General features: G+C 43.1%; 1 protein-coding gene across 1 annotated transcript in view; it reads right to left on the bottom strand.

Annotated features, from left to right (window-relative positions):
• Window positions 1–27,626, bottom strand: part of LOC117368149 (heparan sulfate glucosamine 3-O-sulfotransferase 3A1-like) — a 143,002-nt gene extending 115,376 nt beyond the window's left edge. Inside the window, exon 1 of the mRNA XM_033961515.1 lies at window positions 26,743–27,626. Within this exon, the coding sequence (XP_033817406.1) occupies window positions 26,743–27,191 (449 nt within the window). The 5' untranslated portion in view covers window positions 27,192–27,626. The remainder of the gene's footprint in view (window positions 1–26,742) is intronic.
• Window positions 27,627–27,852: the final 226 nt, after the last annotated feature.

The following is a 27,852-nucleotide window of genomic DNA, read 5'->3' as shown; positions in this document are numbered from 1 at the left end:
TGGTGCCCAGCAAGTAATGAAGAGGAAAGTTGATGGGCACTTGGCTGTGTGGAACCAGGTGAGAACAGCAACAGATATCCCCAAGTCCTGTAGCCTGGAGTGAAGACGGGTCACAACATCTCTCTGTCATTCAAAGTTACACGCATACACACTCACTCATACTCACTTTTCTCCAGTACAGACCCTCAAACCCTTTCTCATAGACACATATTAAAGATGGGTAGCCAAAATTTTTTCACTTCATATCATTTCCTGCGTCTTCTAGGGGAATGTTTATTTTGTTTGGGGAAGGTGGGGGGTTATCTGCTCTTGGAAGGGGGACCCTGAAAACTATTTTGGGCAACAAAAAGGTAGGGGGACCCTTAGTCCTGCTCTCTCCACACTCCGCATAGGTCCCCCAAGCCTACTTGAATCCCTAATGGTCTAGTGGATGTTGGGACAGGAGCAATGCTCATTTGCTCCTGCCTATGGCTGCAGCCACACTGAATAGGGTGTCCACAATAGTCTCATGTTACTACCATGACCCCTAGGGTACCATAAATCTATGGTAAAATTTGCAGTTGCCATATTAGATGCAACTGTGGCCATAGGCAGGAGTCAATGGGCATCACTCCTGCTCCCAATTACACCTTCTAGATCATCAGGAATTCAGGTAGGGAGGGGGACTGGAATAACGGGCCTAGGATGGTCGGGGAGGGCCTTGGATTGGGGGGGGGGGTGTATCATTGGACAGCCTCCTGTCACTGGCAAACAAACCCTGCCCATTTTCATTTGCTGGCAGTTGCAGAAGATTGCTTTTAAGTGAAACATACCTGCCATCCCCATATTTTATTTTCCCACTTCACCTTCCTCTCCGTCAGTTAAAGCTCCTTTCCCCACGCAGATCCAAACTGGGAGCCCCAGCAGCAGCAGGAAGGCCGGTGCACTGGCACCCACGAGAGCCGGTGGGGATGGGTCTTGTCTGCCCGCCATCCTTTCTCATCTGAGCGGAAGCACGTGCGGCAGAAGCGCGGGCAGCGTCGTCCAGGAGGTTCCTTTTCAGAAGGGTCCGAAGGTGGCTGTTCTGAAGTTTTCTCTCTGCCGCAACTTCCTGTTTCTGACAGGGCAGAGAGGGAAAGCTTTGGGGAAGCCGCTGGAAGTTTGTGAGAATGGCTGCCATGTCGGGCCCCTCTGAAAAGGAAAATTTAGCTTTTTAATAAAGCACTTTGGACCGCGGGGCCCCCTGGATCTGTGGGGCTCAGGGCAGTTGCCCTGTTTACTCCCCTATAATGCCAGCCCTGGGGCCCCCCTGAAAATGTCAGGCCCTAGGCACGTGCCTCTTGGGCCTATCCTTTAATCCGGCCCTAGGCACAGCACCTGTCCTCCTGTCCACCTCCCATTCCTTCTCCCTCCCCCCCTTGCTGTGCACACGCACGCCGCTTCTCTTCCCCATACCTCTGTAATGTTTGTGGTATGAACAGCAATCCCCCAACCTGCCGTCACGCCTGCCTGCGTCAGCTTTTCTTGGGATGCCACTTCCTGGACCCACACCTAGGAAGTGACATCAGAGGGCGAGCCCATGCAGGTATGACGGAAGGTTGGGGGTTACTGCTCATGTCAGGAACATTACAGAGATACAGGGGAAGGGAAGCAGAGCGCGTGCACGGCAATGAGGGGGTGGGGAAGCGGAGAAGAGGGTGAGTGAGGGGTGCTACTGCCCTGGGCGCCTCTCACCCACGCTACGCCACTGATCACCACTACGCTTGTTTGGTTCAACGCCTTCCATACAGGATTCCTTTATGTTAATCCCACACATTTTTAAAAATTTCCGTTACCGTTTTCATCTCCACCACCTCCCACAGGAGAGCATTCCAGGCATCTACCACCCTCCCCGAGAAAAAAGTACTTCCTGACATTATTCCCGAGTTGGCCTCCCTGCAATCTAAATTCATGTCTTCTAGTCCTACCACCTTCCCTCCTCTGGTAAAGAGCACAAAATGGACTTCCTTCACTGTCTACAAGTTCAATCACTTGAAAAGCGCTGGAACGATAACCTTTTCCAATGGCAGTTTCCAGGCTTCTCAGGGTCTTTTTTGTCACGCTTTCCTGTGCCTTTGAGCTAGGGATGTGCACTCGCTAGCAAGCATTCAGTTCATTAGCACCAGTTCTGTGCTAGTTACTCCTCAAAAGTAATTAATTAAGTTATTAGTTACTTCTCAGCTTACAGCAAATAGATACACTAACTGAATTACTCATTTAGGAAAGTAATTGATTACCGATTACAATTACTTGCTTATAGTAACTAATTGCTTTTTCTTTATCGACACCACAGCCAAATGTAAGACGAGACCCCCCCCCTCACACACTTTCTGGCCATTTTTTTAGGCCCAAAAATCTCATCTTATATTCGAGTATATACGGTAACTCAATATCACACAACACTGCTTAACACACCTTAAAAAATAAAAGGGCCCTTTTTCAAGACACACTAAGAAATAGGCTTAGCACGTTTTAATATGGTATTTTCCTGTGCACTAAGCCCATTTCTAATGTGTCCCTAAACTAGGGCTTTATTCTGTTTTATTTTGAAGAACCTGTGCTAATATTTCCATTACTACATGAGATCTGCAGAAATATTGTGTTAAGTCTGTGCTATCCAATTAATGCATGCTAATGCAAACAGGCTAGTTGGATACCACTTCCACTGATAGGCAAATTACTGCGAAACACTTTACTGCACTTTGTGGAAAACTTTTTCTCATGTGCTAAGGGAGTGGCAAGTCAAATACGCGCAGACATTTCAGCGCAGGACAACTGTGCGTGACACAATTGCGTGCACGATCACCGAGCGCAATACAATTGCACGCAAAACAATCACGTGCAGGATAAATGAGCGGAGACAAGAACACGAGAGACGTGCGCAATGAAATCACACGCACATCGTAGTTACGTCGCGCCTCAGAAATCTAAGGGTGTGCACACACAATTGATTTAATATTCATTAACCTCTGAATTAATGCATGTATTCATCCGATATCCATGCACTGAAAAGGTACAGTGTGTGTGTGTGAAAATATTTTTATGAAACCAAACTGGACTGAAAAGGACACCTAAAAATTGAGAAAATTTCCTAAATTTTCAAGTGAAATGGTGTGGGGGCAGTGTTAGTCCAAGGTAATATGTAGAAATAAAACAAAAGCATAAAGGAAAAAAAAAAGACCTCTTTTTATTGGACTAACTTAAGCCCCTCCCCCCTTTTACAAAACTGCGCAAGAAGTTTTTAGCACCAGCTGGCGCGCTGAATGCTCTGTACTGCTCCGATGCTCATAGGAACTCTATGACCATCAGAGCTGTATAGAAAATTGAATGAATAAATAAATAAAAACCTCTTGTGCAATTTTGTAAAAGTGGGGGGTTAATGTAGTTTACGATTAGCTTTCGAAGGTAACCCCTTCTTCTTCAGATCAGAAATGAAATCAAAATGATAAAATATTTTGATGCCCACCAGACAGGATTCAACAAGGACCTTGGCTTTCTTTCCCACTATAAAGAAATATAAACTGCTTTGTCACCTCACTATCTCCTACTTAAGAAAGACCTTGGCTTTCTTTCCCATTACAAAGGAATTTAAACTGCTTTATCATCTCTTTGCCACCAATTACTAGTGAAATGCTTTCATGTTTCCCAGCATTTGCTTATTTCTGATCTGAAGAAGGGATTACCTTTGAAACCTAATCATAAACTACGCTTAGTCCAATAAAAAAAGGTATTATTTTTTTCCTTTATGGTTTTGCTTTATTTCTACAAAATTTTCAAAAATGAATACTTTTTTTGTCTGTGTCCATCCCTACTTCTTGCATTTCTTGCCCTGGAAACATGTGGTTTCATTAGTTATTACAAGGTGTTTTTGTTTGGGATTTTTTAACACAGCATTTGCCCCAGAGGCACACGGGATGTAACATATAGTGAAAAATCCCATCCTATGCTAAATAGACTATTCCCCGTCTATGATGACGCAGACAAAAAGGAAGGAGCAGTGAAGCCAAAACTTCTAAAGAAACATTCAAATCTTTTTATGAAAATTGTACATGATTGCTTTGAGGGGGCCATGCTGGTGATGTTGGATATCACCCAGCAGGCAAGAGCAAAGTGGAAATGTCCAATCAGAATGATGCACAAAAAAGTGTCTTTCAACTCATCTGATAAATCCAATGGTCTTTATTCATCCAAAATAACTCATACATCCAAAGAAACTCAATGACTCGACATGATCATGTTTCGGCCATCCGGCCTACATCAGGAGTCTACAAATTATAGATATAAACAATGTAATTATGTCTATTCACTTATTATTGTTTATATCTATAATTTGTAGACTCCTGATGCAGGCCGGATGGCCGAAACATGATCATGTCGAGTCATTGAGTTTCTTTGGATGTATGAGTTATTTTGGATGAATAAAGACTATTGGATTATCAGATGAGTTGAAAGACACTTTTTTGTGCACCATTCTGATTGGACATTTCCACTTTGCTCTTGCCTGTTTGATTTTTGTGGAATTGTTTCCCTTGTTTTATTGTTGGATATCACCCAGCAACCATTAAGCAGCAAAACTTAAGGAGACAGAGGATCATTGTCCACAAACATCAAAGGAACCCAACAATCCCTCAAATTCAATCTCTGAATTACTTTAGTTTGAGTAGTTATTTGTAATGATATCAACTGGCTCCACCTTTTGAAGACAGGCTCATTTAGAAACATAGAAAATATGATGGCAGATAGAGGCCAAATGGCCCATCCAGCTGCCCATTTAGTCCTGGTATTAGCTCCACTGCATGCATGAGTCGGTGCTTGCTTATCCAAGTATGAAATAAAACCAGGAGCCAGTTTATAAGTAACTGGGGCACCGAGTAATAAGAGCTGCCACCAGAAACCCTGAGTGCATTTGAACTGGAATTTCAGCCCCCCCCCCCCACCCCAAAATCAATCTAACCTGCCCCTTGGTCTCAAGTGTGTGCAAACCCGGAGTGCTGCACAGTCCCCAGCTGACCCAATGTATCCTTTCTTGAGTAGCTACAACTAGAGGGAGTGACCCTCTCCGGGGAAGCATGGTTAGATGGGGGCACCTAGCCAAGAGCCTGCCCTGAAACCAGGAGTGGATTGACCTATTCTGAAAACAGAGCCAGTTGGCATTGGTCTGACTCTTTTGCAATTCATGCCTCCCAAAAATGTGCAGTCCATAACTCTTACTATTGCATCCGTTGTAGCCTGTGCTCTGCATGTCTCGGTGTTACGCTGGCTGCTTTGTTTTTGTAATGTCACATATACATACTGCTGGTCTGCCTGTGTAAATGCGTGAAACACAAACAGCCTACAGCGCCTCTCAGAAGTAACGCAGTGTGGTAACTGTGAGGGATTTTCACGCTATAAATTTTAATGCATTGCTCAATCTCTGTGCCTCAAGCTAGCTGTGGCCACGTATTGGCAAAGCTCCAGGGCTGGATGGGAAGGCAGTTAAGGCTACAGGTACAACTCTGCTGACTCAGAGCAACGTAGAGGGGTTCATTTTCCTTGGAGATCATTCTTCAACATTTCAGCTGGTGACAGAACCCAAGTCTCTTCAAGTTGCAGAGTGAAGGGGTAACTTTTGATATCTGCACACTGCTGTAATCCTAACAGCCAAAGCAGTATATCAAGCTTTTAATAAACAAATGAACACTGAACAAAGGGGTAAGACTAATGTGACTATACATCCTGTTTTGAACGGGACCGTCCGGTTTTTAGCTCGCCTGTCCCGTTGTCCCCACACACAGCTTCGGGAAGCCGAAATGTCCCGTTTTCAGAAGGAGTGGGACAGGTGAGCTAAAAACGTGCCACCACCGCCTATTTCTCCAAGCCACCTCCGCACTATCGTCTTCATGCAGCAACTGCACAAGCCTTCCACCCCCCACCCCCCCCCCCCCCCCCCGACGTAAATTTTGATGTTGGAGAGGAAGTTCCGGACCAGCCAACCGCTGCCTGGTTGGCCCGGAACTTCCTCTCCGACATCAAAATTGACGTGCTGCACGAAGACGATAGTGCGGAGGTGGCTTGGAGAAATAGGCGGTGGCGGCACGTTTTTAGCTCACCTGTCCCACTCATTCTGAAAACGGGACATTTCGGCTTCCCGAAGTTTATAAGTATACAAAAATTATAAGCATACAAAAATATAATACATATTAAACTCATAACAATTCAGTTCATAAAAATATTTGTCAAACATAGTTCTATTATTCCTCCAAAATATATTTCATATTATCTATTATGAACATCAATACATTCTCAAACTCAAACCCCCCTTATTCAGTTCCTCAACTCCCTCCACCTCCCATCCCTACCCCCCTATATTATAAACCCCCCCCAAACCATATGAAAGTTGACAAAAATAAAGAATAATAAAAATAAAGAACTGGAATTTTAAATAAGTAATCATTGCTTTAATGTAAATAATTAAGAATTAAACTTCTTGCCTTAAGTGAAAGATTTTGAATATATGGATCCCAAATTTCCATAAAAAGACAAATTTTCCTAGCTGTACGTCTAACTTCCCAAGTCTCAAATAACAAAAGACGATGAAACTGATTCCTCCAATACCAGAAACTAGGTGCTTTTTTCGATAACCAAAACTGATCCTCTCTTCTCTCTCCCCTCTATAGCGATTAACTTGTTCTATTGATCACTCTCTCCTCAAAAATGGATTTCCTGTCCTATTAACCCTCTTTCTTCCACCCCTCTTAAAGTCAATCAATTTGTACCTTTGCTTAATCTTTGTAAACCGCATAGAACTTCACGGTATTGGGGTATATAAGCTGTTATTATTATTATTAAAATTGCATGATACATTTATGTCCTTTCATGCACACCTTTTGAAATAAGAGACACTTCTTTTTACCAAAAACCCCACAAGCCGCAACTTTACCAAAAATTACTCCCCTTGATGAATCTACAACAGAAATACCCCATAATGAGCCCAAAAATAATAGAACGGCAGACCAGAATGACCTAATTGAAGGGCATTCATTTTAAATGTGATATGTTGCTATATTTTGTGAGGGAATTCCAAACTTTTTTTAAAAATATGCAAACATCCCTTTCTTTCCGCAAACACTCTCTCGTAATTAGCAGTTAGAAGGGTCATTGCGGTGGACAGACTGGATGGGCCGTGGCCCATATCTGCCGTCTATTTCTATGTTTCTATGTTTCTATGACTTACTAGATTCCACCATTCCACGTATTCAACTCTTGAAAAGTCTTTCCAGTGACCAAGAATTATTTTAATTGTTCAGTTAAGCAAAATTCGTACAAGTTTGGCCTGTTCATCGGTGATTGAAGTATTCATGTAAAGTCGACCCAACATAATTATATTTATGGTCAATGGCTCTTTAACCTTAATCAATGAACATATAGCCCCTCTTCTACGAAACCACGCCAGCAGTTTCTAGTGCGGGGAGCCGCGCTGAAAGGCCCACGCTGCTCCCGACGCTCATAGGAACTCAATGAGCGTCGGGAGCAGCGCGGGCCATTCAGCGTGGCTCTCTACACTAAAAAACGCTAGCACGGTTTCATAGAAGAGGGGGATAGTATCCCAAACTTTTTGCCAATAGAGTTGTAATAAATCACATTGGAAAAGTGAATGTACCAAAGTTCCTGTATACTTATTACGAGACCAACACTTATTTGATTCATTTTGATCAATTTGTAGGGTGTCCATACTAATTTATGTAAAATGAAATCTATAGATCGAGTAGTAGCTGAAGATTTCAAAGCTTTATGTACAAACAACCATACTTGCTCCCATTGTTTATCAGATATTACCATTTTTAGTTCATGGGCCCATGTATTATTATTGTAAACCGTTTATGTGCAAGTTGATAGACTGTATATCAAGTACAAAATAAACTTGGATAAGCTGAAAAAGAGACTTCCTTTTAGTCCAGGGGTGGGCAACTCCGATCCTCAAGGGCCAGAATCCAGTTAGGTTTTCAGGATTTCCCCAATGAGATCTATTTGCATGCACTGCTTCCAATGCATATTCATTGGGGAAATCCTGAAAACCCGACTGGATTCCAGCCCTCGAGGACTGGAGTTGCCCACCCCTGTTTTAGTCACTGTCATAAATTAAACTGAAACTGATAGAGTGTTTGACGTGAAGAGAAACCCTTGGATGTGGGTAAATGATTTAACACTTAAATCATTTACCCACATACAAGGGTTTCTCTTGGCTTCAAACACTATCAGTTGACTGCAAATGACTACCGTTCTCCTGTGCACATCCTTCAAACTGAAAATTGCTCGTGGAGGATGACACAAGTGTGATGTGGGGTGAGACTGCCCGTGCCGTCCCTGGCCATTCCAAGGCAATGGAGGGTTAAGTGGCTTGCCCAAGGCAACAGAGAGATCTGCTGTTCCAATTATTACGCTACTTCTCTTCCCTATTGTCATAATGCAGTCTAACAAATAGACCCTTAAATTTATATTTGATGCAGTGGTCCTGGGATTGACCTGCCCACCATGAAGGAACATCAGTGAGAGAAACAAGATGTGAATGTCAGCTTCCCTCAATCTCAACTACTGCCACAAGAGGACATCCACTGAAGATCAAGGGCGGGAAATTTCATGGGGATACCAGGAAGTACTTCTTCACAGAAAGAGTGGTGGACCATTGGAACGAACTCCCGGAGCAGGTGATCGTGGCCAGCAGCGTACAAGATTTTAAGAAAAAATGGGATGCCCACGTCGGATCTCTATGAGGGTAGTGTAGAGGTGATGTCACCTGTGAGTGACTCCTTGGAGAGTAGTTGGGGCGGGTTAATAGAGTGGGCAGACTTGATGGGCTATGGCTCTTTTCTGCCGTCATCTTTCTATGTTTCTAACCCTTAAGCTACTCCTCCATTTCTGCATCTGATTTGGTCTTTAGTTATTTTATTTATTTATATTCCACATATCCTACAATTCTATGCGGATTACAAAATATTCAGGCACTCAAGCATTTTTCCCTATCTGTCCTGGCGGGCTCACACTCTATCTAATGTACCTGGGGCACTGGGGGATTAAGTGACTTGCCCTTGAGCAGTGTGGGATTTGAACCCACAACCCCAGGGTGCCGGGGCTGTAGCTCTAACCACTGCACTACACACTCCCACTTCTTCAGTTATGTCAAAGCTCTGTTCTGCACTGCCCATTTTTTTTTCTCCTGGATAGAATATTTAAGAATTCTTTCCTCCTTCCCCTAATAGAATTGAGCTAGAGAATGACACGGGGCTGAATTTGTCTCCGTCCCTATGAGTCCTGTCTCTATCCCACCCCAAATTTGTCCCCATGTCATTCTCTAATTATGAGTGACCTTTTTTTGAAGTTGATATAACAGTATGTTAACTGGATGATGGCTTCAAGTCATCAGGGAAAAGCTGAATGAGTTCTATAGCCCTGTTTTAAAAATACATTTTCTTAAATCATAAGTTAAGGTTTGTACATATAAGACTGAAAAACTAAGAATGGCTCCTTGATAATATGACATCATCTACAGCAAGGTTGCACTTCATAGATACATTATCACCACCCAGGTATTGTTTCTGCACATCCCAGTGTCGAGACACTAGATGGCAGCATGCTTCAGGCCATACTTAGGAAATGGTCAACTCAAGGCCCGATGCACAATGCTCCAACGCCACGGTAAAAATTATCATGGTAGGAGTGAATTTTCTCCAACGGATGATGCTCATCACGAAGAGCATGCAAATGATAGACACGCTATTTGGGCAGAGAAAGCGTCAGTAAAAAGGGGGAGTACCTGTGCCTGGTGCTTGCTCAGAACAGCAATCGCTAGCACAGTTTCTCTTCATGCCTGACTATGTTAGGGTAAAAAAAAAACCCTGCCTTTTGTAATTTATACCTTTAGAGGGGCATAATAAAAAAACACGTCTAAGTCCTTTTTTGGCCTACAGTGCTAGTCATACAAAGTCAGCAGTAGAAAAATGTCCATTCTAAAAAAAAAAAGAGTCCAAAATGTGTTTTTTTTTTCAAGAATGGCCTACTTCTAAGACCAGGCGTTTAATCGCCCAAACCGCCACTATGTTTATCTGGATCTGGCCAATCAGAATCTTAGGCCTGTCTCCCAGTGCATTCTGGAATGGGTATCCCTCCTGCCAACGATCTTTTCAGAGGGGTGTCTGACAGGAGAGACTGGGCATCCCTCATACCAGTGATGTTTTCAGAGTTCATAAGGGGTGTCTGTCAGGAGGAATTTGGCATCCCTTCTGCCAGCTATCTATGTGGGGGAGGAGGGGAGGGGGAATGGTTTCCCCGATTCTCTAACCGGCACTTATGACTGATGCCGGTTAGAGAATTGTGGTGTTAGGCAAAGGACTGGCCCCTCCTACGCCTAAAAGGTCTTGTTTTGGGCATATGGGACGTGGGCAAATTTTTGGTTAGGGTTCACCTACCTTTTGTCTAAGCCCACCCAAAACCTGTCAACTGGCTACATTACTGCCACATTAAGGTTCATCTGCGGTTGGGATGTCCAGTTTTCTAACCTCTTAAAGTCCTCCTGGAATTTCTCACAGTCCACCTGTGATCTAACTGCTTTGAATGATTCTGTGTCATCTATTTCCAATTTTAGATTGTCAAAAACGGCAGATCCCAGTATAAATCGATGTAGCACTCCACTACACCTTCCTCAAATGAGAGAATTGTAAATTTAACCCTACTTTCTCTACTTACCTTTTAAACATTCCCGATCTAGAACAGGGCACTGCCTCCTTTGCCCCTGCTTTTTAATTTCCTCAAGAGTTTCTCATGAAGACTTTGTCAAAAGCTTTTTGAAGAGTGAGTATGAGATATAAAGATTCTCATTACGGAAGAGAGGAGATAAAGTGAAAACAGAATGATAAAAGTTCTCAGGTGCAATGATCAGAGGGTACTAGAAAAACCAAGTGGGTATCTGCAGGGAGGGAAATTCATTTCAAATTTGTTTTCATTTCTTTTATGTAAATATAGTTAAATTTTATTCATGCCATATTGTTTCTTTTCAATTTTAATGCATGGTAACTTTTAATGTATACTAAGGCAATTTTTCATGCACAGAAACTATCAAACAGATGTAATGAGGTAGAAGATACATAGGCATCTGGTATAAAGAAGCTTGGGGAGGCCAGTTTATTTTTGAAACAACCATTCTGATCTTGGAACCCGTAGAAGGAGACTTGAGTATTGGCTTAAGTTAGGGCGGGCTTATGACCTGGACATTTTTCTGCCATCATCAAACATTTAAGAATAAGGCCGTAGCACAATTTGGAAGTTTGGGGCTAGACCTGTTTTAACAATGAACAAGTGCCAAAACTGACCAGTTGACCACTGGAGGGATTAAAGCATGACCCTCCCACACACACTCCCCCCCCAGTAGTCAGTGACCCCCCTCCCAACCCCAAAGATGTAAATGGAACAATACATACCTGCCTGTATGACAGCTTCAAATGTTCCAGGCAGTCTTAGAGCAGCAAGCAGGTCTTGGGGTAGCTTGATGGTCAGTGCAGTAGACTGCAGAGAAGGGGATACTGCACTTGTGGTGGAAGGTGAGAGCCTACCAAAAACCTACTGTACCATCATGCCTTTGTAGAGCTGCCTTATATTATTATCCAAAATTCAAAGCATGAAGCAGGACTTTACATGACATTTTCAGGATGCAAACATAGAGCCACATCTTGTTAACACAGGATGAAATTATATTTATTCACCGAATACAGTTCTCATTACAAGTGATTTTGTATGTTCTCTGAATAATCCGGAAAATGAAAAGTAATCCCTGTGTTTTTCCACTGAAAGCAGTCATTGAAAGCTATTCCCTCCGTACATTAAAAAGTTTGTCAGAGGCAACCAGAGCAAGTGGTGGATCTCCTGCCGTGTTAATGTTCCATCATGTGAAATTCTTTGAGCGGCTCCCCTCCAAATTACCTCGCTGTAGAACTCAAGAGAGCCCACACTCATTATGCTGTAACAGATGATAATCACAAACACACACTGAGCAAACTAATCACACACCATATCAGGTAATCTGTTATCACTGTTCCAAAGATAGAGGCTTATTTGATGTATTAATTTATTTGCATTTACTCGCCTTACCCATATGAAGGATAATTCTACAACAATGCAGCCACCAAAGGTGCTGATTAAGGCACATATCTGAAGCCTGCTCTATAATGACATGCAAATACCTACTTTTCTTTATAGAATACTAACACAAGTGGCCAAAAACACACTTACATGTAAAACAAGATCACTATAGCTGGTGTGAACGCTTGGGCTAAGTTATGAGTTATAAATTATTGAATAGTATAATTTACATGCATTCAACGTGCCAGTGGTATAGCCACGGGAAGAGGCCTGGGTCCACCCATTTTAAGTTCAGGCCCACCCCAAATCCTTGTGCCCTGTTGTGGCAGGTGAGGATCCTCAAGCTCCACCAGCTGCAATGGTCTTCCGGTGGCAAGAACTTCTCCCTTTTCCACTTGCTCCAACTGAAAGTAAGAACCCCTCCTTATCAGACTGACTCTAGCATGTGGTACAGTCCAAGTGCTGGCCTCCCCCCAATGTATATGCTCAGTTTTGAACATGTGCAAAGACTGAGCAAGCTCAGAAAGGGCTGAGCAATGGCATCGCATAGACAGAACCACAGGCTGGAGCAAATGGGAGAGGGAGGAGTTCTTGGTGCCAGAGGACCCTTGCACCAGCTGGTGGGGCTTGGGGATCCCTATCATCTAAGGCATTTTTAATACTGTGAGTTGACCTGGGCGGGGGGGGGGATGGGATAGGAAGACCTCATGGTCCCACTCAGTTTGCCCAGTGGCCTATCCAAAATTTGAGGACTGGCTACGCTTCTGCTATGTGCACACTGCCCATATGCACATCCACAGGCAAAATACGTACATGCCTCAAATTGTGGGGCATACTTTTCTACTACTCAGCATTCTATAAGAGGTCATTCCCTTGTATAAGTGGTCACTTATGCATGCAATTGACTAGTGAGGTTTTTTACTAAATATTACCACATGTTATCTACCACAGGATCCATTTTATCTCTAAGGACCCTACTGCAGATTAGAGAATAACATGGTGACACAATTCGTCACCATTCCCGTCCCCATGTATAGCTGCGGGAAACCATCTCCATGTAATTCTTTAAGGAAAAAGGGAAGAATCAGAGTATGAATAGGCTCAGTCACTGACACTCAAGCCTTGCAATGAAGAATACTGGTGTAGAAGAACCAAGATTGAGATAGACACTAAAGAATGACACGGACTTGTTTCCCACGGTTATCCGCGGGGATGGGAACGGTGATTAATTTTGTCACCATGTCATTCTTTACTGCGGATAATATGCACTAATCTTTAGTAAAAGGCTTCTTTAAAATACTGCTGTTTCCTTCTTCCTTTCTGCCAGGCTCCTTGTACAAATACACTCAGAAGACCCAAAATGAAAAGCAATAAAATAGCAAACTATTGGATCCTTTTACTAAGCTGTGATAGTGTTTTTAGCGTGCGCTAAACCCGCACTACGTGGCTAGAACTAACACCAGCTCAAAAAAAAAAACAACCCACTATCTCAGCTTAGTAAAAGGAGCCCTATATTTAAACATGACTGAATAGCAAAATTTCTAATAAATATGGGATAGTTCTTGGTATTTGCCATATATACCATATTTTTTGGACCATAAGACGCACTTTTTCCACCCCTAAAAAGGGGGTGCATCTTATGGACTGAATACACTGCGCCCCCCTCCCCCGGTACCTTTTTTAGTGGTAGTGGTCCAGCACGGTCTTCTGGACGGCTGCCTTTGTCTTAGAAGAGCGATGCACAACGCAGGAGAGCGACCTTTGCGCTTCCTGCCTGGTCGCTGCCCCCCCTCTTACAACGCCAGTGAATCCACTTTACATACATTAATTTGGAGATCTGGAAAGTTAATGTAGGGTACACTCTTTATATACCTAAAATTTTACACACTAAAAGTATATTCCTGTCACATGCACGTGTCTTTCCCAGTGCGAATGCGTGCTCCACACAAATTCCAACTAAAACAAAGTTCTCGTGGTTAGGCGGTGTGAATATGACTCCAACTCCGGGACTGAGAAACTGCAGGAGACTCTCTGCAGCTGTTTGCAGCTGCTAAAACTGCTTATTTACAGGAAATAGGAAATGCTACTAAATCTTGAGAATCAACAATATATTAAGTGAAAGAATCAGTCACAGCTCTTCCCAGGCATTGATGCATTGGGGAAGGTCACCATGGCATCTATGTACTAAGGCACTTTTTTTAAGTTCAATAATCTTTATTAGAATTTACAACAAACAAAATAATATTGACCAACTTTAGTTGTATGCATCACAAATGAGTATACAAGGTCAATATGCAAATACTTAACAAAAGAATAATAGAACTATAACAATTACCTACATATCAGTCGTGAGTGCATACATATTCACAGTACTGAGTTATCCAGAATTACATAAGTAGTTGGCGATAATTTCAGGATTAAAACTCACTACATGAGGTTTGTTTTGCAAAATATGGCATGATGTATCCAGCAACAATGCGCGTAACCCTGAACAACAAAGGATTTCACTGAACCCAAGGCCCTTGCGGAATATTTGGAGCAGCTGCAACCAACAAGCTACTTTAAAACTGGCACATAAGAACATAAGAAATGCCTCCACTGGGTCAGACCAGAGGTCCATCGTGCCCAGCAGTCTGCCCACGCAGTGGCCCAACAGGTCTAGGACCTGTGCAGTAGCCCTATATCTATACCCCTCTATCCCTTTTTCCAGTAGGAAATTGTCCAATCCTTTCTTGAACCCCTGCACCATACTCTGCCCTATTACGCCCTCTGGAAGCGCATTCCAGATGTCCACAACACGCTGGGTAAAGAAAAACTTCCTAGCATTCGTTTTGAATCTGTCCCCTTTCAGCTTTTCCGAATGCCCTCTTGTTCTTTTATGTTCTGAAAGTTTGAAGAATCTGTCCCTCTCTTCTCTCTCTATGCCCTTCATGATCTTGTAGGTTTCTATCATGTCCCCTCTAAGTCTCCGCTTTTCCAGAGAGAAGAGCCCCAGTCTCTCCAATTTTCAGTGTATGAAAGGTTTTCCATGCTTTTAATCATTCGTGTCGCTCTCCTCTGAACCCTCTCAAGTATTGCCATATCCTTCTTAAGATACGGTGACCAATACTGGACACAGTACTCCAGGTGCGGGCGCACCATTGCTCGATACAACGGCAGGATGACTTCTTTCGTTCTGGTTGTAGTCACAGTAACAGGCATTAATAGTAGCCACTCTATATGACTTAAGATTCTACATTCTGAATAATGCCAATTACATGTAAGTTACATGGCACATTAGCTATTAATTGGTACTAACAACCATTAATCACTGATAATTGGAGTTAATCGGAGCTAACTGGTACTATTTGCAGTTACATGCTTAACTGCACTTAGGCCCAGATTCTATAAAAGGCGCCCAAAGTTAGATGTCTAGATTGCTGCACTTAGACTTGCTGCACTTAAATATTTAGTTAGGCTTAATTAATGCTGTTAATTGAAAGGGGGGGGGGGCGCTTGATGTGCGGCTTTTTCTGTGTGGTTTACAAGGGGCGATGAAGTGTTAAGTGACTTGCACAGAGTCACAAGGAGCTGAAGTGGGAATGGGTCTCAAAACCTCAGGCTGCTGAGGCATCTGTTTTAACCACTAGGCCACTCCCGAATTAGCTGGTAGGCGCCTAACTCAGTAGGCACCTATCACTTCATGATAGGTGTCTACTCCGAGACGCCTACCACAAAGTAGGCATGGTTAGGGACAGATTTGGGGCATGGTTTAACAGGCGCCCTCATTTAGGTCAAGAAAACCCTGGCATAAATGGAGTGCGCCTAAGATTCTAATGCCTACTGGTACCTAAGACCGCTTTTATAAATGCTGCCTATCTTATGATTGACTCTTGTGCTCCTCAACACCTAGAATGTAGGCGCCATTTAAAGGATCAGGGCCTTAGTGCATATTCTAGAAACAGCATGTAACTGCAAGGGGATATGGATGTGGGAGAGGCATGGGCATGCTCAACACCTATTATATACAAACACTCTGGATTCTGCATATTATGCCCAAAGCTGCACACAAAAACTGGACAATGAACTCTGAACCATCAATAACTGTTGTGCCAATGTTAATTGGCACTCATTAAAAGTTTTCACATGCACATCTGCTTGTGTGCTATTCTATAAAAGCACGGCACCTAACTCCTATGGTGCATATCTCAAAAGGGGTGTGGCCATGAATGTGGAGCGGCCTTACCATGCCTGACTTGGGTGACAGCATTTACGTTTCAGCAGATGCAAGTCTGGCACCCAAAAGTTAGGTGCAGTATCTGCACTATGCGCTGTTCTATACATGGCCCGCATTAAAGAATGACAAGGGAACAAATTTTTCCCTTTCCCGTCCCCGCGAGTTTTGTCGCTGCCCCATTTGTGTAAGCTCTGCCTTAATTGCACAAGCCTTGAATACTTATGATTTTAAAGAGTTTGAGGCTTGTGCAGATGAGGACGGAGCTTAGGCATTGGTAGAATGAGGCATTATGACATCACAATCTGAACTCTAGAATGTTGCTACTTATGATTTTAATGTTTGAGGCTTGTGCAGATGAGGACAGAGCTTAGGCATTGGTGGAATGAGGCATTATGACATCACAATCTGAGCTCTAGAATGTTGCTACTTATGATTTTAATATTTGAGGCTTGTGCAGATGAGGACGGAGCTTAGGCATTGGTGGAATGAGGCATTATGACATCACAATCTGAGCTCTAGAATGTTGCTACTTATGATTTTAGTGTTTGAGGCTTGTGCAGATGAGGACAGAGCTTAGGCATTGGTGGAATGAGGCATTATGACATCACAATCTGAGCTCTAGAATGTTGCTACTTATGATTTTAGTGTTTGAGGTTTGTGCAGATGAGGACAGAGCTTAGGCATTGGTGGAATGAAGCATTATGACATCACAATCTGAGCTCTAGAATGTTGCTACTTATGATTTTAGTGTTTGAGACTTGTGCAGATGAGGACAGAGCTTGCAGGAATGGGGCAGGGACAGGAAAAGAACTCGTCGAGACAGGAAAATGAGTTCCCGTGGGTACGGGAAAAATTTGTCCCAGTGTCATTCTCTAGCACGCATCCTTTGTAGAACAGTGCTTAGTGCTGAACTTTTCGGTGCCTAAGTTTCAGCACCGTTTAATGAATTACCTGCAAAGGTTCTAGAATACTGTCAGTCATGCATGCAACTGCAAAATTGGGTTGCAGTCATTTCCACCAACCACTGATATGGCATAAACAGCCATGCCCTAATGTTGGCACCTAAATGACCATTTCCTAATAGGCAATTGCCATTATACAGGGTGGGCCATGGAAAAGTAGCCCGCCTCTGGCAACAGTATGACAAGATGAACTAGCAAGTGAATTGTTTTTATTCGCTTACCCACAAGTGACAACAGATGGTGAAAGTGGTCCTACAGTCACTATTCGCTGTTCCACGGAGAACATCATCTTTCTGGCACCGGTATTAGAGGCGGGCTACTTTTCCTGTGGCCTACCCTGTAGCATTCACACTTAGCATGCAGTATCCTTGCGCCTACATTTTTGTGGCTTTTTTCAGAATTACCCCCTCCCCCAAGCTCTTCCAAGTCAGTTTCACATTAAACAAGCAGATCTAGTTTGAAAGAATTATACTAGTCGCACCAAATGTTCTTCCGTGCATCCAAACAACCTCTACTTAAATAAACAACTTTATCTTTTGGATTAATTAACAGCGGGATCTGGATAGCTCCTACTACCCCCCCCCCTTGCCACCCCTACCCAACATTTCCTTCAAATAACTCATAGACCACACAATTGTTTGGCATAAATAGCCGCAGCTCAATTTATTAATAAACAGGAATAATTTGCATAAATTAACATTCACAAGCATTAACTTCCATATAACAAATCAGCAGCTCCTCCCGAGCTATCCGGTGTACCCATCAACACATTTTCCCTCGACCCCGCCATGAACAGCAAGAGTCTGAGGGGTGGCATGACCTCATGTCCCATTAACTGATTCAGTAGACCCCCGGGCACGGCTCCCCGCCGGCCCACCACTCATCGCCGGATGAGCCCCAGCACCCAGTAGCTCGGGAGACCCGCCAACCCGAGCTACAAAACCACCACTAGAGGGTGGGTGGGCGGGAAAAAAGCCGCCCTGGAGGACTCAGAAAAGAAGTCCTCCAAGGTCCCGACTTTAAGAATCCTCCGCAGCCACGCCCCCTAGCAACCACCAATCGCGCATCCAATTCGACGCGACCCGACTTCCCCACAACTCTGCCCTCCCATTTTTCTCCCCGTGAACTACCCTACCCATGGGCACCTAGGGCTCCCAGCCCCGTGTTATTTTTCGCCATTCGAGACAAGCTCTCTGGCTACATTATTGTGCATACACATAAGCCAGACACCTTAATAAGCTCTTTCTGTTCTACCTAGTGTAAAGCATTTCTTTCTCTAGTCAAGGTTAAATGTTACCGTGACTGCAACAAAAACAGCACAGTCATGGAAATGTAGATGCGTATTGCAACTAAGGATTCACCATTTGCTCTAGGCCAGGACAAAAAAGAACTCCCCTACCTCCTCTCCAGTCACTAATTTTACAGTATATGTAGAGATGCCAAGTCTCACTCATTGGGAGCAGTGGCGTAGTGAGGGCGAGAGGTGCCCGGCACCCGGAAGTGATGCCAGCAGGACGCAAAGAGCACATTGACTGCTGCGAACAACAATTTCAACTGGAGGTATGGGGGAAGGGAAGGGGGCATGCATGTGAAGGGCAAGGAATGGGGCAGGAGGGGAGGAATGGGCAGGGGGCGGAGAGGAGGAGGAGTATCAGCACCCCCCACCTCACCACTGGCGTCTGGGGCGAACTGCCCCCCTCACCTCTGTGTCAAACACTCATTTGAAAGCTCTCTCACACTCTTGAGCCCTCTTTCTTACTGTCAAAGGTCAAGTACCAGTGCCCTGATCTTTGATCACTGCTTTCAAGAGATGCAAGCCTTAGAGAAGTAAACCAGTAAGAAATCTGAGCACATCTTCCTGCCCAGTGGCATAGTAAAGAAGTAGGCAGGGAGGGGGTGGACCGCCCTGGGCGCCGTTCCTTCCCCGCCCCCCCCCAGTCCACATTTGTGCCCTCTGAAATCACTTCGGAGTTGCGGAGACAGGAAGTGACATCAAAAGGAAAGCCAACACTGGCATGAGTAGCTGCTCATGTTGACGAAGATGTAAAGAGGTATGGGGTTGGGAAGAACTTAAGAATAGCCTTACTGGGTCAGACCAATGGTCCGTCAAGCCCAGTAGCCCATTCTCACGGTGGCCAATCCAGGTCACTAGGACCTATCCAAAACCCAAAGAGAAGCAACATTCCATTATCTCAGAGTAAGCAAGATTCCGGAACCCCAAATAGTAGCAACATTCCTGCAGAATCCACAAAGAGTAGCAAGATTCTAGAAGCCCAAGGAGTAGCAACATTCCATGCTACCAATTCAGGGCAAGCAGTGGCTTCCTCATGTCTTTCTCAATTACAGACTATGGACTTTTCCTCTAGGAACTTGTCCAAACCTTTCTGAAAACCAGCTAAGCTATCCGCTCTTACCACATCCTCTGGCAATGGAGGGTGCGAGTGTGGCCTGGGTGACGGGGAAGGAACAAGGGGATAGAAAGGAGGGCATGGGGGGGGGGCGATACCACCCTTGGCACCTCCTACCCTCGTTATGCCACTGTTCCTGCCTACTGCTTCCCCTGTCATTTTTCCCTTTATTGTTAAGTACATGTCCTCTAAAGCAATATATATACATTTAACTACTGGGTGGAAAATAATTTCAACTAAAAAAAAAAATAATAAATACCCAAATTGCTCCCCTACTTTGCCTGTAATATTTTAGAGGCGCCAGGATAAAGCCAATATCATTTAATGCTGCGAAGCAACACTAGGGGCACATTTAAATCATTCTAGATTTATACCCTGGATGTACCTCTGAAAAATCTCACACTCTGGCCTTCAATCTTAGACTTTGCATGTCTTATTTCTTCAGTCACTTCAGCCTATCTACACTTGTAAAATAAATGTTTTTCCGTGCACACAGATCTGCCTGCTCCAGGTTGCCCTACCGACACATGCACAGTGCAATCCATCTCCAATCTTTTCTTGCGTGCATGAGGAATTCTAATTGCAAACTATCGCAAGCAAACACCATTCCGATAATGCTTAGTTTGGAGCATTATTTACACCCACACAAACCAAATACTTTCACGATCTTTACTTGACCGTTTATTTTCTTTAGCTCTCTCCTAAACTATAATCAGCTTTTGATAATTTTCCCTACACAAAGACACACATGTTCACCAACCAGCAAGCTCCTGATTACACTGGACAACAAATGTTTCCAAACAGGTGATTACAATAGACCCCTTCAAAATAAACACAAATATAATTTCCCACTGACTGTATCATGGTATCTTTAATTGACTATAAACATGTTTTAATGCACAAAGTACCTGATACGCTATGATAGTTCACCGTGGCTAAATGTGTTTTCCTGCTGATTTGTGTTTATACTCAGTGTCTGGTGTATCTCGTTGCAGTGTCCAACAATAGTCAACCAGCACTGATGAATTCCAGTTGCCCTGATATCTTTTTTCCATAGTGGCAATGTCCTGGTGAAACCTTTCACCATGTTCAGCCTTGACTGCACCAAGATTTGTGGGGAAGAAGTCTCAGTGTGAATGTAGAAAGTGCATCTTCGGTGACATGTTGCACTTCAGGGTTTTGTGTGCTCCAAGAAATTTGTCAACCAGTTGAATATAGGCCTCCTTTTATTAAGTCGCAATAGCGGTTTTTAGCACATGGGGGCCGTAGTAAAGGCCCCACGCTGCTCCCAACGCTCAGGGAGGCATGTCCTGTAAACAATCTCCCGATGCTAGCACCTCTTCTCTCTGCTGGCCCTTCTTTCCAGCGCAGGTCCTTCTCTAGGCGCAAGGCCCGTTTGAAGGGCCTTTGTGCATGCGCTGACGTCATGCATGCATGTGATGTCATCACACCGACACCAGTGCTCTTCCTGATGTCTCGAGCCGGGGACACTAGGTTTAGTGTGCCCCAGTTCAAAAAAGTTTGCGAGACACTGCTTTAGAGTGTGTTAAGGATTTTTCTGTGCAGTGACATATGGGAAGATGGAGGAAACCCCCCAGCAGTGTACAGACTTTGCACTTAGAGCAAGCAGGGCCAACCCAAACATTAGGCAAGATTAGGTGACGGTCCATTTATAACGCTGTCCTAAAACAGAGGCTTTTTTTCCTTTTTACAAGGTTCTACACTAAAGGCTCCTTTTACAAAGCTGCGGTAGCAATCCCTATGGGCTTTGTTGCATTTGCCGCGGGAGAATCGCTGCCACAGTTTTGTTCTAGGAAGGACAGTACAAGCAACTGTGCTGAAAATAAAACAAGAAAATCCTAACAGCCACACAAACTGAAAGAACCGTCGAGATCTGCAAAACAAAGTTTAATATTTAAAAGCATGATATTCAATTTTGTCTTTTTACAGAATTCTTATAGGCTAATCATGATTGTAGGATTTAGGTATCAAAATCTTTGAGAAGGCTAGAGACCTGGAAATTATTTGAGGGGAGCATCAGGTTGAAGCTCCCAATACTCTTGCACCAGCCCCGAAAGCAAGAGTTTACCATTTTTTAGTAAAAGAGCCTCTAACTTGGTAACTCATAGCAAGTATTAATTATACCTTTTGAAATACAATTAGCTTTCCAGCCTTGCCTGATTTATATTAACCCTCAATGCAGGATAGTATGTGCAACATTAATAAGGTCATTATAATTTTCTTGCCTGATTTGAATATGCATTAGCTATACTGTGGTGTGAATTAGCAATGGCATACATGCAAATAGTGCATGCTAATTCACTAAACTCACTGATCGTGTCCCGACCAGTTTGCGAGCATTCCCTGACCCGATTCACCCAATTCCAGAACTGCTCTTAAACCTAACAGCAGACAAAAAACGTATGTGGTGTATAAAGTGTCTGAAGTATTTTTCTGCTTACTAAACCTGCAGCCTAAAAGAGCTACGAGTCCATTCTGCAGAGCCACTTAAACCCAACTAGAGAAGCAATTTCAGTTTAACAGTCACTGAAACTAGTTTGACCAAGTATTTTTAAAAGTTAACTTTAGACTTTGCGACCATTACTGTAGCCAAACAAAACTCCCTTGGAGAATGAAGCAAAATTATTTTACTTAAAAAATATACTGTATATATTTCAGTGGGGGAAAAAAAGAGCAGATAATAATTAATGATCCCTCCTCTTGGCGGAATATACAATTGAGACATAAGCTAGCTGGGTTTAGCCACACACTTTCTGTTCATATGGTTTTCAGTCTTAAGACTTTAGAACTTTTAAGAACTAGAGGCCCTTTTACTAAAACTCATTAAAAAAGGAGCCCTATGGCTTTTAACGCAGGACTTTCCCATGCACTGTCCATTTTTAACGCTGTCCTAAAACAGGGGCTTTTTTTTCCTTTTTACAAGGTCCTACACTAAAGGTTGATTTTACAAAGCCGCGGTAGCAATCCCTATGGACTTTGGTGCATTTGCCGCGGGAGAATCGCCGCCGCAGTTTTGTAAAAAGGGTTCTAATATTTCCTATAGCGCACGAGACCTGCAAAAAAATTAACGCAGGAGCTCGTACTGGTGTTCCCTATTTAGTGTGCTAACTAGAACCCACTAGCTGGTTAGTGCAGATGCACCCATTCCCCAAGTTTTAAAAATTCATTAATGTATGCTTAGCACAAGGAAAAGGCAAAAAATCCCAGAACCCCCCCCCTTTACGAAGTCACGGGCTTTTTTATCGCCTGCCGCGGAGGTATTAGCTCCGACGCTCATAGTGAGCATCAGAACTAACACCACCATGGCCAGCAATAAAAAAAAGCCTAACACGGCTTTGTAAAAGGGGGGGGGGAGATAAATGCGTTAATGTATGGGAAAACACTTTAAGCGCATGCGAGGGCTTAACATTCTTTAGCTTAGTCACAGAGCACCAATGTAGGGAAGGCTGGGTGAGAGCAAAAAGCAAAACAAACTGAAATACATTGCAGTGATACCCTCTCACTATAGAGCTCCAGGCCTAAATTTGAGGAGCTTGCGCTGATCTATTACAGTGTAGTCCTATTGCCCCTGTTAAGACCCACGCAACGTTAATCTATATGGAGATTAAGTCAATTAAATGAAGGAAAAGAATCTCAGAATTGACACTCCATGGATCATAATAGTATTATCCATATAAGGATTTGTGGCGTGGGTATCTTTCATTGATCCAAAAACCTTCATATATTACAAAAGACTTAATTCGTCAAGTTTTTAAAAAAAAATTTTAGTTATTACTCAGACCTTTATCATAAATACCAATATAATTTAGTTATACAAAATTTTTTTCTATTTTTTCTTTTATCTTGCTCTATCAAACTCTATAAATCATATGCCATTCTTAACGGCTCGTATAATCAAACATTCCTCAAGTGTGCACAAATAGCACAATCTCTGTTTTTTAAGGTTACAACCAACATTAGTAGTTGTTAAACAGGAAAAGCACTTATCTTTTAGCTTTAATGTGATGTTAAATAGCAGGCCATATCTGCCGCTCTAGCCCCTCTCGATGGGAACCCGTTTCGCCGAAATGCGGCTTCTTCAGGGTTTTCAAATCGGGCTATAATTTAAAAAGCAACACACCATATATGTGTGTAGCTGTTTAAATTATAGCAAGATAAAAGTAAAAAAGAAAAAACAGAAACATTTTTTGTATAACTAAATTATATCGGTATTTATGATAAAAGTCTGAGTAATAACTAAAAAATTTTTTAAAAAAACTTAACGAATTATGTCTTTTTTTAATATATGAAGGTTTTTGGATCAATGAAAGATACCCACGCCACAAATCCTTATATGGATAATACCATTATGATCCATGGAGTGGCAATTCTGAGATTCTTTTCCTTCATTTAATTGACTTAATCTTGCGTGGATCTTATTAGTTTTGGTTAATCTGTTTCATTTTCCCCTGTTAAGACCCACCATGTAACCCCAAGTCATGAAACTATTAATGTGAATCATAAAAGGACATTGATTACAGGGTAAACCTGCACAAAGGACAGTCCGACTGTAGGGTCATGAATATATATACTGTATATTAGCAGCAAAGTTTATCATGTCATATCATTTAGAAAATGAATGGTTGAGGTTTCATTTGGGGCTGGATCTTCCTCTTACATGAGCCCCAAAGATAAGTTACCTCATATTTCGATGGTTTCCAAATGTATATTCCAATTACACACCAACTCTTAAAAAAAAAGTATTTTCCACTAAAACCATATTCTCTATCACTTACCCCCTCTTTTACAAAGCCGCGCTAGCAGCTCTGACGCTCATAGAATTCCTATGAGCATCTGCGCTGTTACCACCGCGGCCAGCACTAAAAACGCTAGCACGGCTTTGCAAAGGAGGGGGGTTAATGGGATATTCTTTTAATGAATGCCACATTAACAAGTATATAGAAATATGTATCTGCCCTCTTTAAAACTGAGCAAAGCAATGACCCAAATTTCAGACCAATCAATAAATATTAGGATGAGCCTGGCTGTTCTAGTAACTGTTTTTTTCTTTCATAAAACCCCTATAAAACGTTGCATCATGCCAAACAGATTACTTAAATTCACACCCCACAGCTGACTCTTTATCAAACCAGTAAATGAACAAGTCAGACATTACAGAAGCAGTTTCAAGGTTCTAAGGCAAAAAGTTCCAAGCAAAATTTACCAAGCTCGCTCCACGCACCCTGAAATACAATTCCTGCTTTTTCGGGCTTGCTAGGTAGGAAACCCCAGAACTATACTTTTTGCTACAAAAGGAAGTATGTTTCCATATCCAGCTGAAATCAAAAAACAGTTTTCAGATCTGATTAAACTTTTGGAGCCTGGGTCAGGCCCTTCTCAGGCAAAGAAAGAAAGGGAAAAAAAAAAAAGGATGCATTACTTTAATGGAGATTCTGAATAACCAAGTGGAGAACAAAGGCAAAAATATTAGACATTACAACAAGGAACAGGATGTATAAAGTAAGGACTTTTCACATTTTAGAAGGACAAAAGTGTATTTCATTCAGTCTAAAACCTCAGTCTAATTAACGATTAAAACGTGAAACTCTTGTTCCTTCTCCGGCTGTTTCTTATAGGTAAATAAGTTGTGGGTCTAGGATTTTTACGTAGATCTTTCGAAGACTGATTTGCATAACATGAACCATATTCAGTTATATTTATAGTATTAAATCATTTCTATCAAAGTTTACTTAACTGTATTATGAAATGAACTCAGAGGTTTAGTCTAAATATTTTAGTAAGGCAGAACAAAGAGAGAAAAAAATGACTTCAAAACAAGTCATTTTCTGGTAAGAGAAAGCCACACCTATTCAGAAAATACATTTCTGCAAACGTTCATAATTTTCACTTCATCATCAACATATTTGTGTATTTGCTTTAGCTTTTTTTTTAACTTTCATTTGTCCTTTCTGGGTCAGGGGAGAGTTGCAAAGTAGTTCTTTACTGAGAGCCTTGATTTATTCAAGTTGTAAATTGTTTGGCTGACAATAAAGCCTCCACATATACAGGAAACAGTGACATCTGTACCAATTTGAACTACAATCTGGATGTGTGCATTGAAGGCCCCCCTCGATTTAATATTTTAATCCGTAGGATGAGTTATATTTGGGAATATTTTCACAGATGAGGATTTCCCCATGCATGTGCATTTTGTTAGGCAGTATTGTGTGTTCCATGATCAGGAAAACAGAGCCATTGAAAAATGAATAATTAGTGACACTTTTACAGATTCCTTACACATCCAGGGGGGTGGGGTGGGGAAGGTATTTGAGTTTGCTAAAGATATTTATCTATAATATTGTAATAATATATGCATATGCAGTGTAATAGTTATGTGAGGAAGGGAGGGAGAAAAGGATTGGATTTGGTAATGTATTAATTTTGTGTATTTTAAGGGCATATGTGTTTACTATAGTTGTATTGCACTGTCAAAATTTGAAAATCAATAAAGAATTAAACATAGAAGTGCTAAAAGGAAAAAAAAAAAAAAGAGAGAAAAGCTGCTACTTAAAAAACGTTATAAATTTTCAGAGTTTGTACATTAGGTACAGTTTTTAGTTCCCTGCCAAGGCATTTTACAAAAAAAAAACCCAAAAAAACCCCCCCAAAACCCCAGACATTGACTTAAAAAAAAAAAAAAAAAAAAAAGATTATTTCCATAAACCGACCTAATTAACATTTATTTGAAGGATATTGTTCCTCTTCCATTCCCCTCCTGCCCCCCACACACACCTTTGCCTTCGGTAAAGTATCTCCCAATCCTGCCAAGAGTCGAAATTTACTCTGGATCTGCGATTCTTAGCCTTCCGTTCAGGAGGGGGGGAAAAAATGTGGCCAGTGAGTGGCACTGGAAACCCATAAATAAAGCCCAGCAGGCTTAAAAAAAGCGAAAGGGGGCTGGATCAGGAGAGGGGATGCAGAGTACCAATGCTTTGCACTTTAGGATACCAAATCCCTTTCCCTCACTCACCTGTACCAGTCGAAGCCCTTCTCGTAGTTGCGGTCGAAGAAATGCGGCTCGGCGCCCACCGCCCTGATGTCCGGATGCACCCGGAGAAACTCCAGCAGCGCCCGGGTGCCCCCTTTCTTCACCCCCACGATGATGGCTTGCGGCAGCTTCTTGCTGCCCTCTCCCAGCAGGCTCAGCGGAGCGACCGGCTCGCTGCCGGCGCCCGAGCCGATCCCCGGCGGCAGCAGCCTCTTCCCCTTCGCCGGTTCGGGCGCCGGGGATCCCCCTTCCCGCTCCTCCTCGGGCCCGCCGACGACAGGGCCGGGCATGGGGTGGCAGCGGTCGGTCAAGCAGTAGAAGACGTAGAGCGACATCAGCAGCGAGCACAGCGTCAGCACGAACTTCTTGAAGACGCTCCGGGACAGGGGCTCCGAGGCGCTGGCGCCCAGTGCCATAGTAGCCCGCGGCATGGGAAGCTCGCCATGCTAGGCGATGCCAAATGCCATAGCACAGAGGAGGGCTCGTTGCTCCCGACGCTCCCCCCTGCCTCACCTCCCGGCCAGGTCGCACCGTGGCTTCCCCGCGACCTGGGAAAGTTCAGCTGGGAAAATGCTTAGCGTAGGAAGAAGGAGGGGGGAGGTTTGTATTTGGAGGAAAAAAAGGGGGGGGGACTTGCCCCCGATTGCTTTTCGCAACAAGGATGTGCCCAAATGTCCTTTTGCCACCAGCTTTAAAAGCACGCGCTTTTACAACCACAAACCCCCAGCTGTCCGTGCATAGCAAGATGAATCCTAACGCCTGCCTATTGCCCGGGAGGAATTGTTTCTAAATAATAATATTGATCCATCCCACCTGGCATTTTAACAACAACAAAAAAAAAAAAGTCTAATGCATGCACGCAATAAATCTCCTGGCTGCGTCGGCTGAGGGACTTCCCACGATCTCCCTCTGTCACCTGGAAGCTCTGCATTCCAGCATCTCGAGCCTTTTTGCAGAATACCAAGAAAAGAAAAAAAAAAAAAAAAAACCCGAACAAGTATTCCAGCTTGCAAGGTAAAATCTGGTCTGCGCTCCCCCTGCTGACTGTGGGCTCCTCTCTCCCTCTATCCTCCTAGTTTGTTTTCCTGTGAC

This window comes from Geotrypetes seraphini, chromosome 10 (genome assembly GCF_902459505.1).
Source record: "Geotrypetes seraphini chromosome 10, aGeoSer1.1, whole genome shotgun sequence".
NCBI lineage: Eukaryota > Metazoa > Chordata > Amphibia > Gymnophiona > Dermophiidae > Geotrypetes > Geotrypetes seraphini.
The sequence above is the reverse complement of the archived record's forward strand: the minus strand, read 5'-3'. Positions and strand labels throughout refer to the sequence as shown.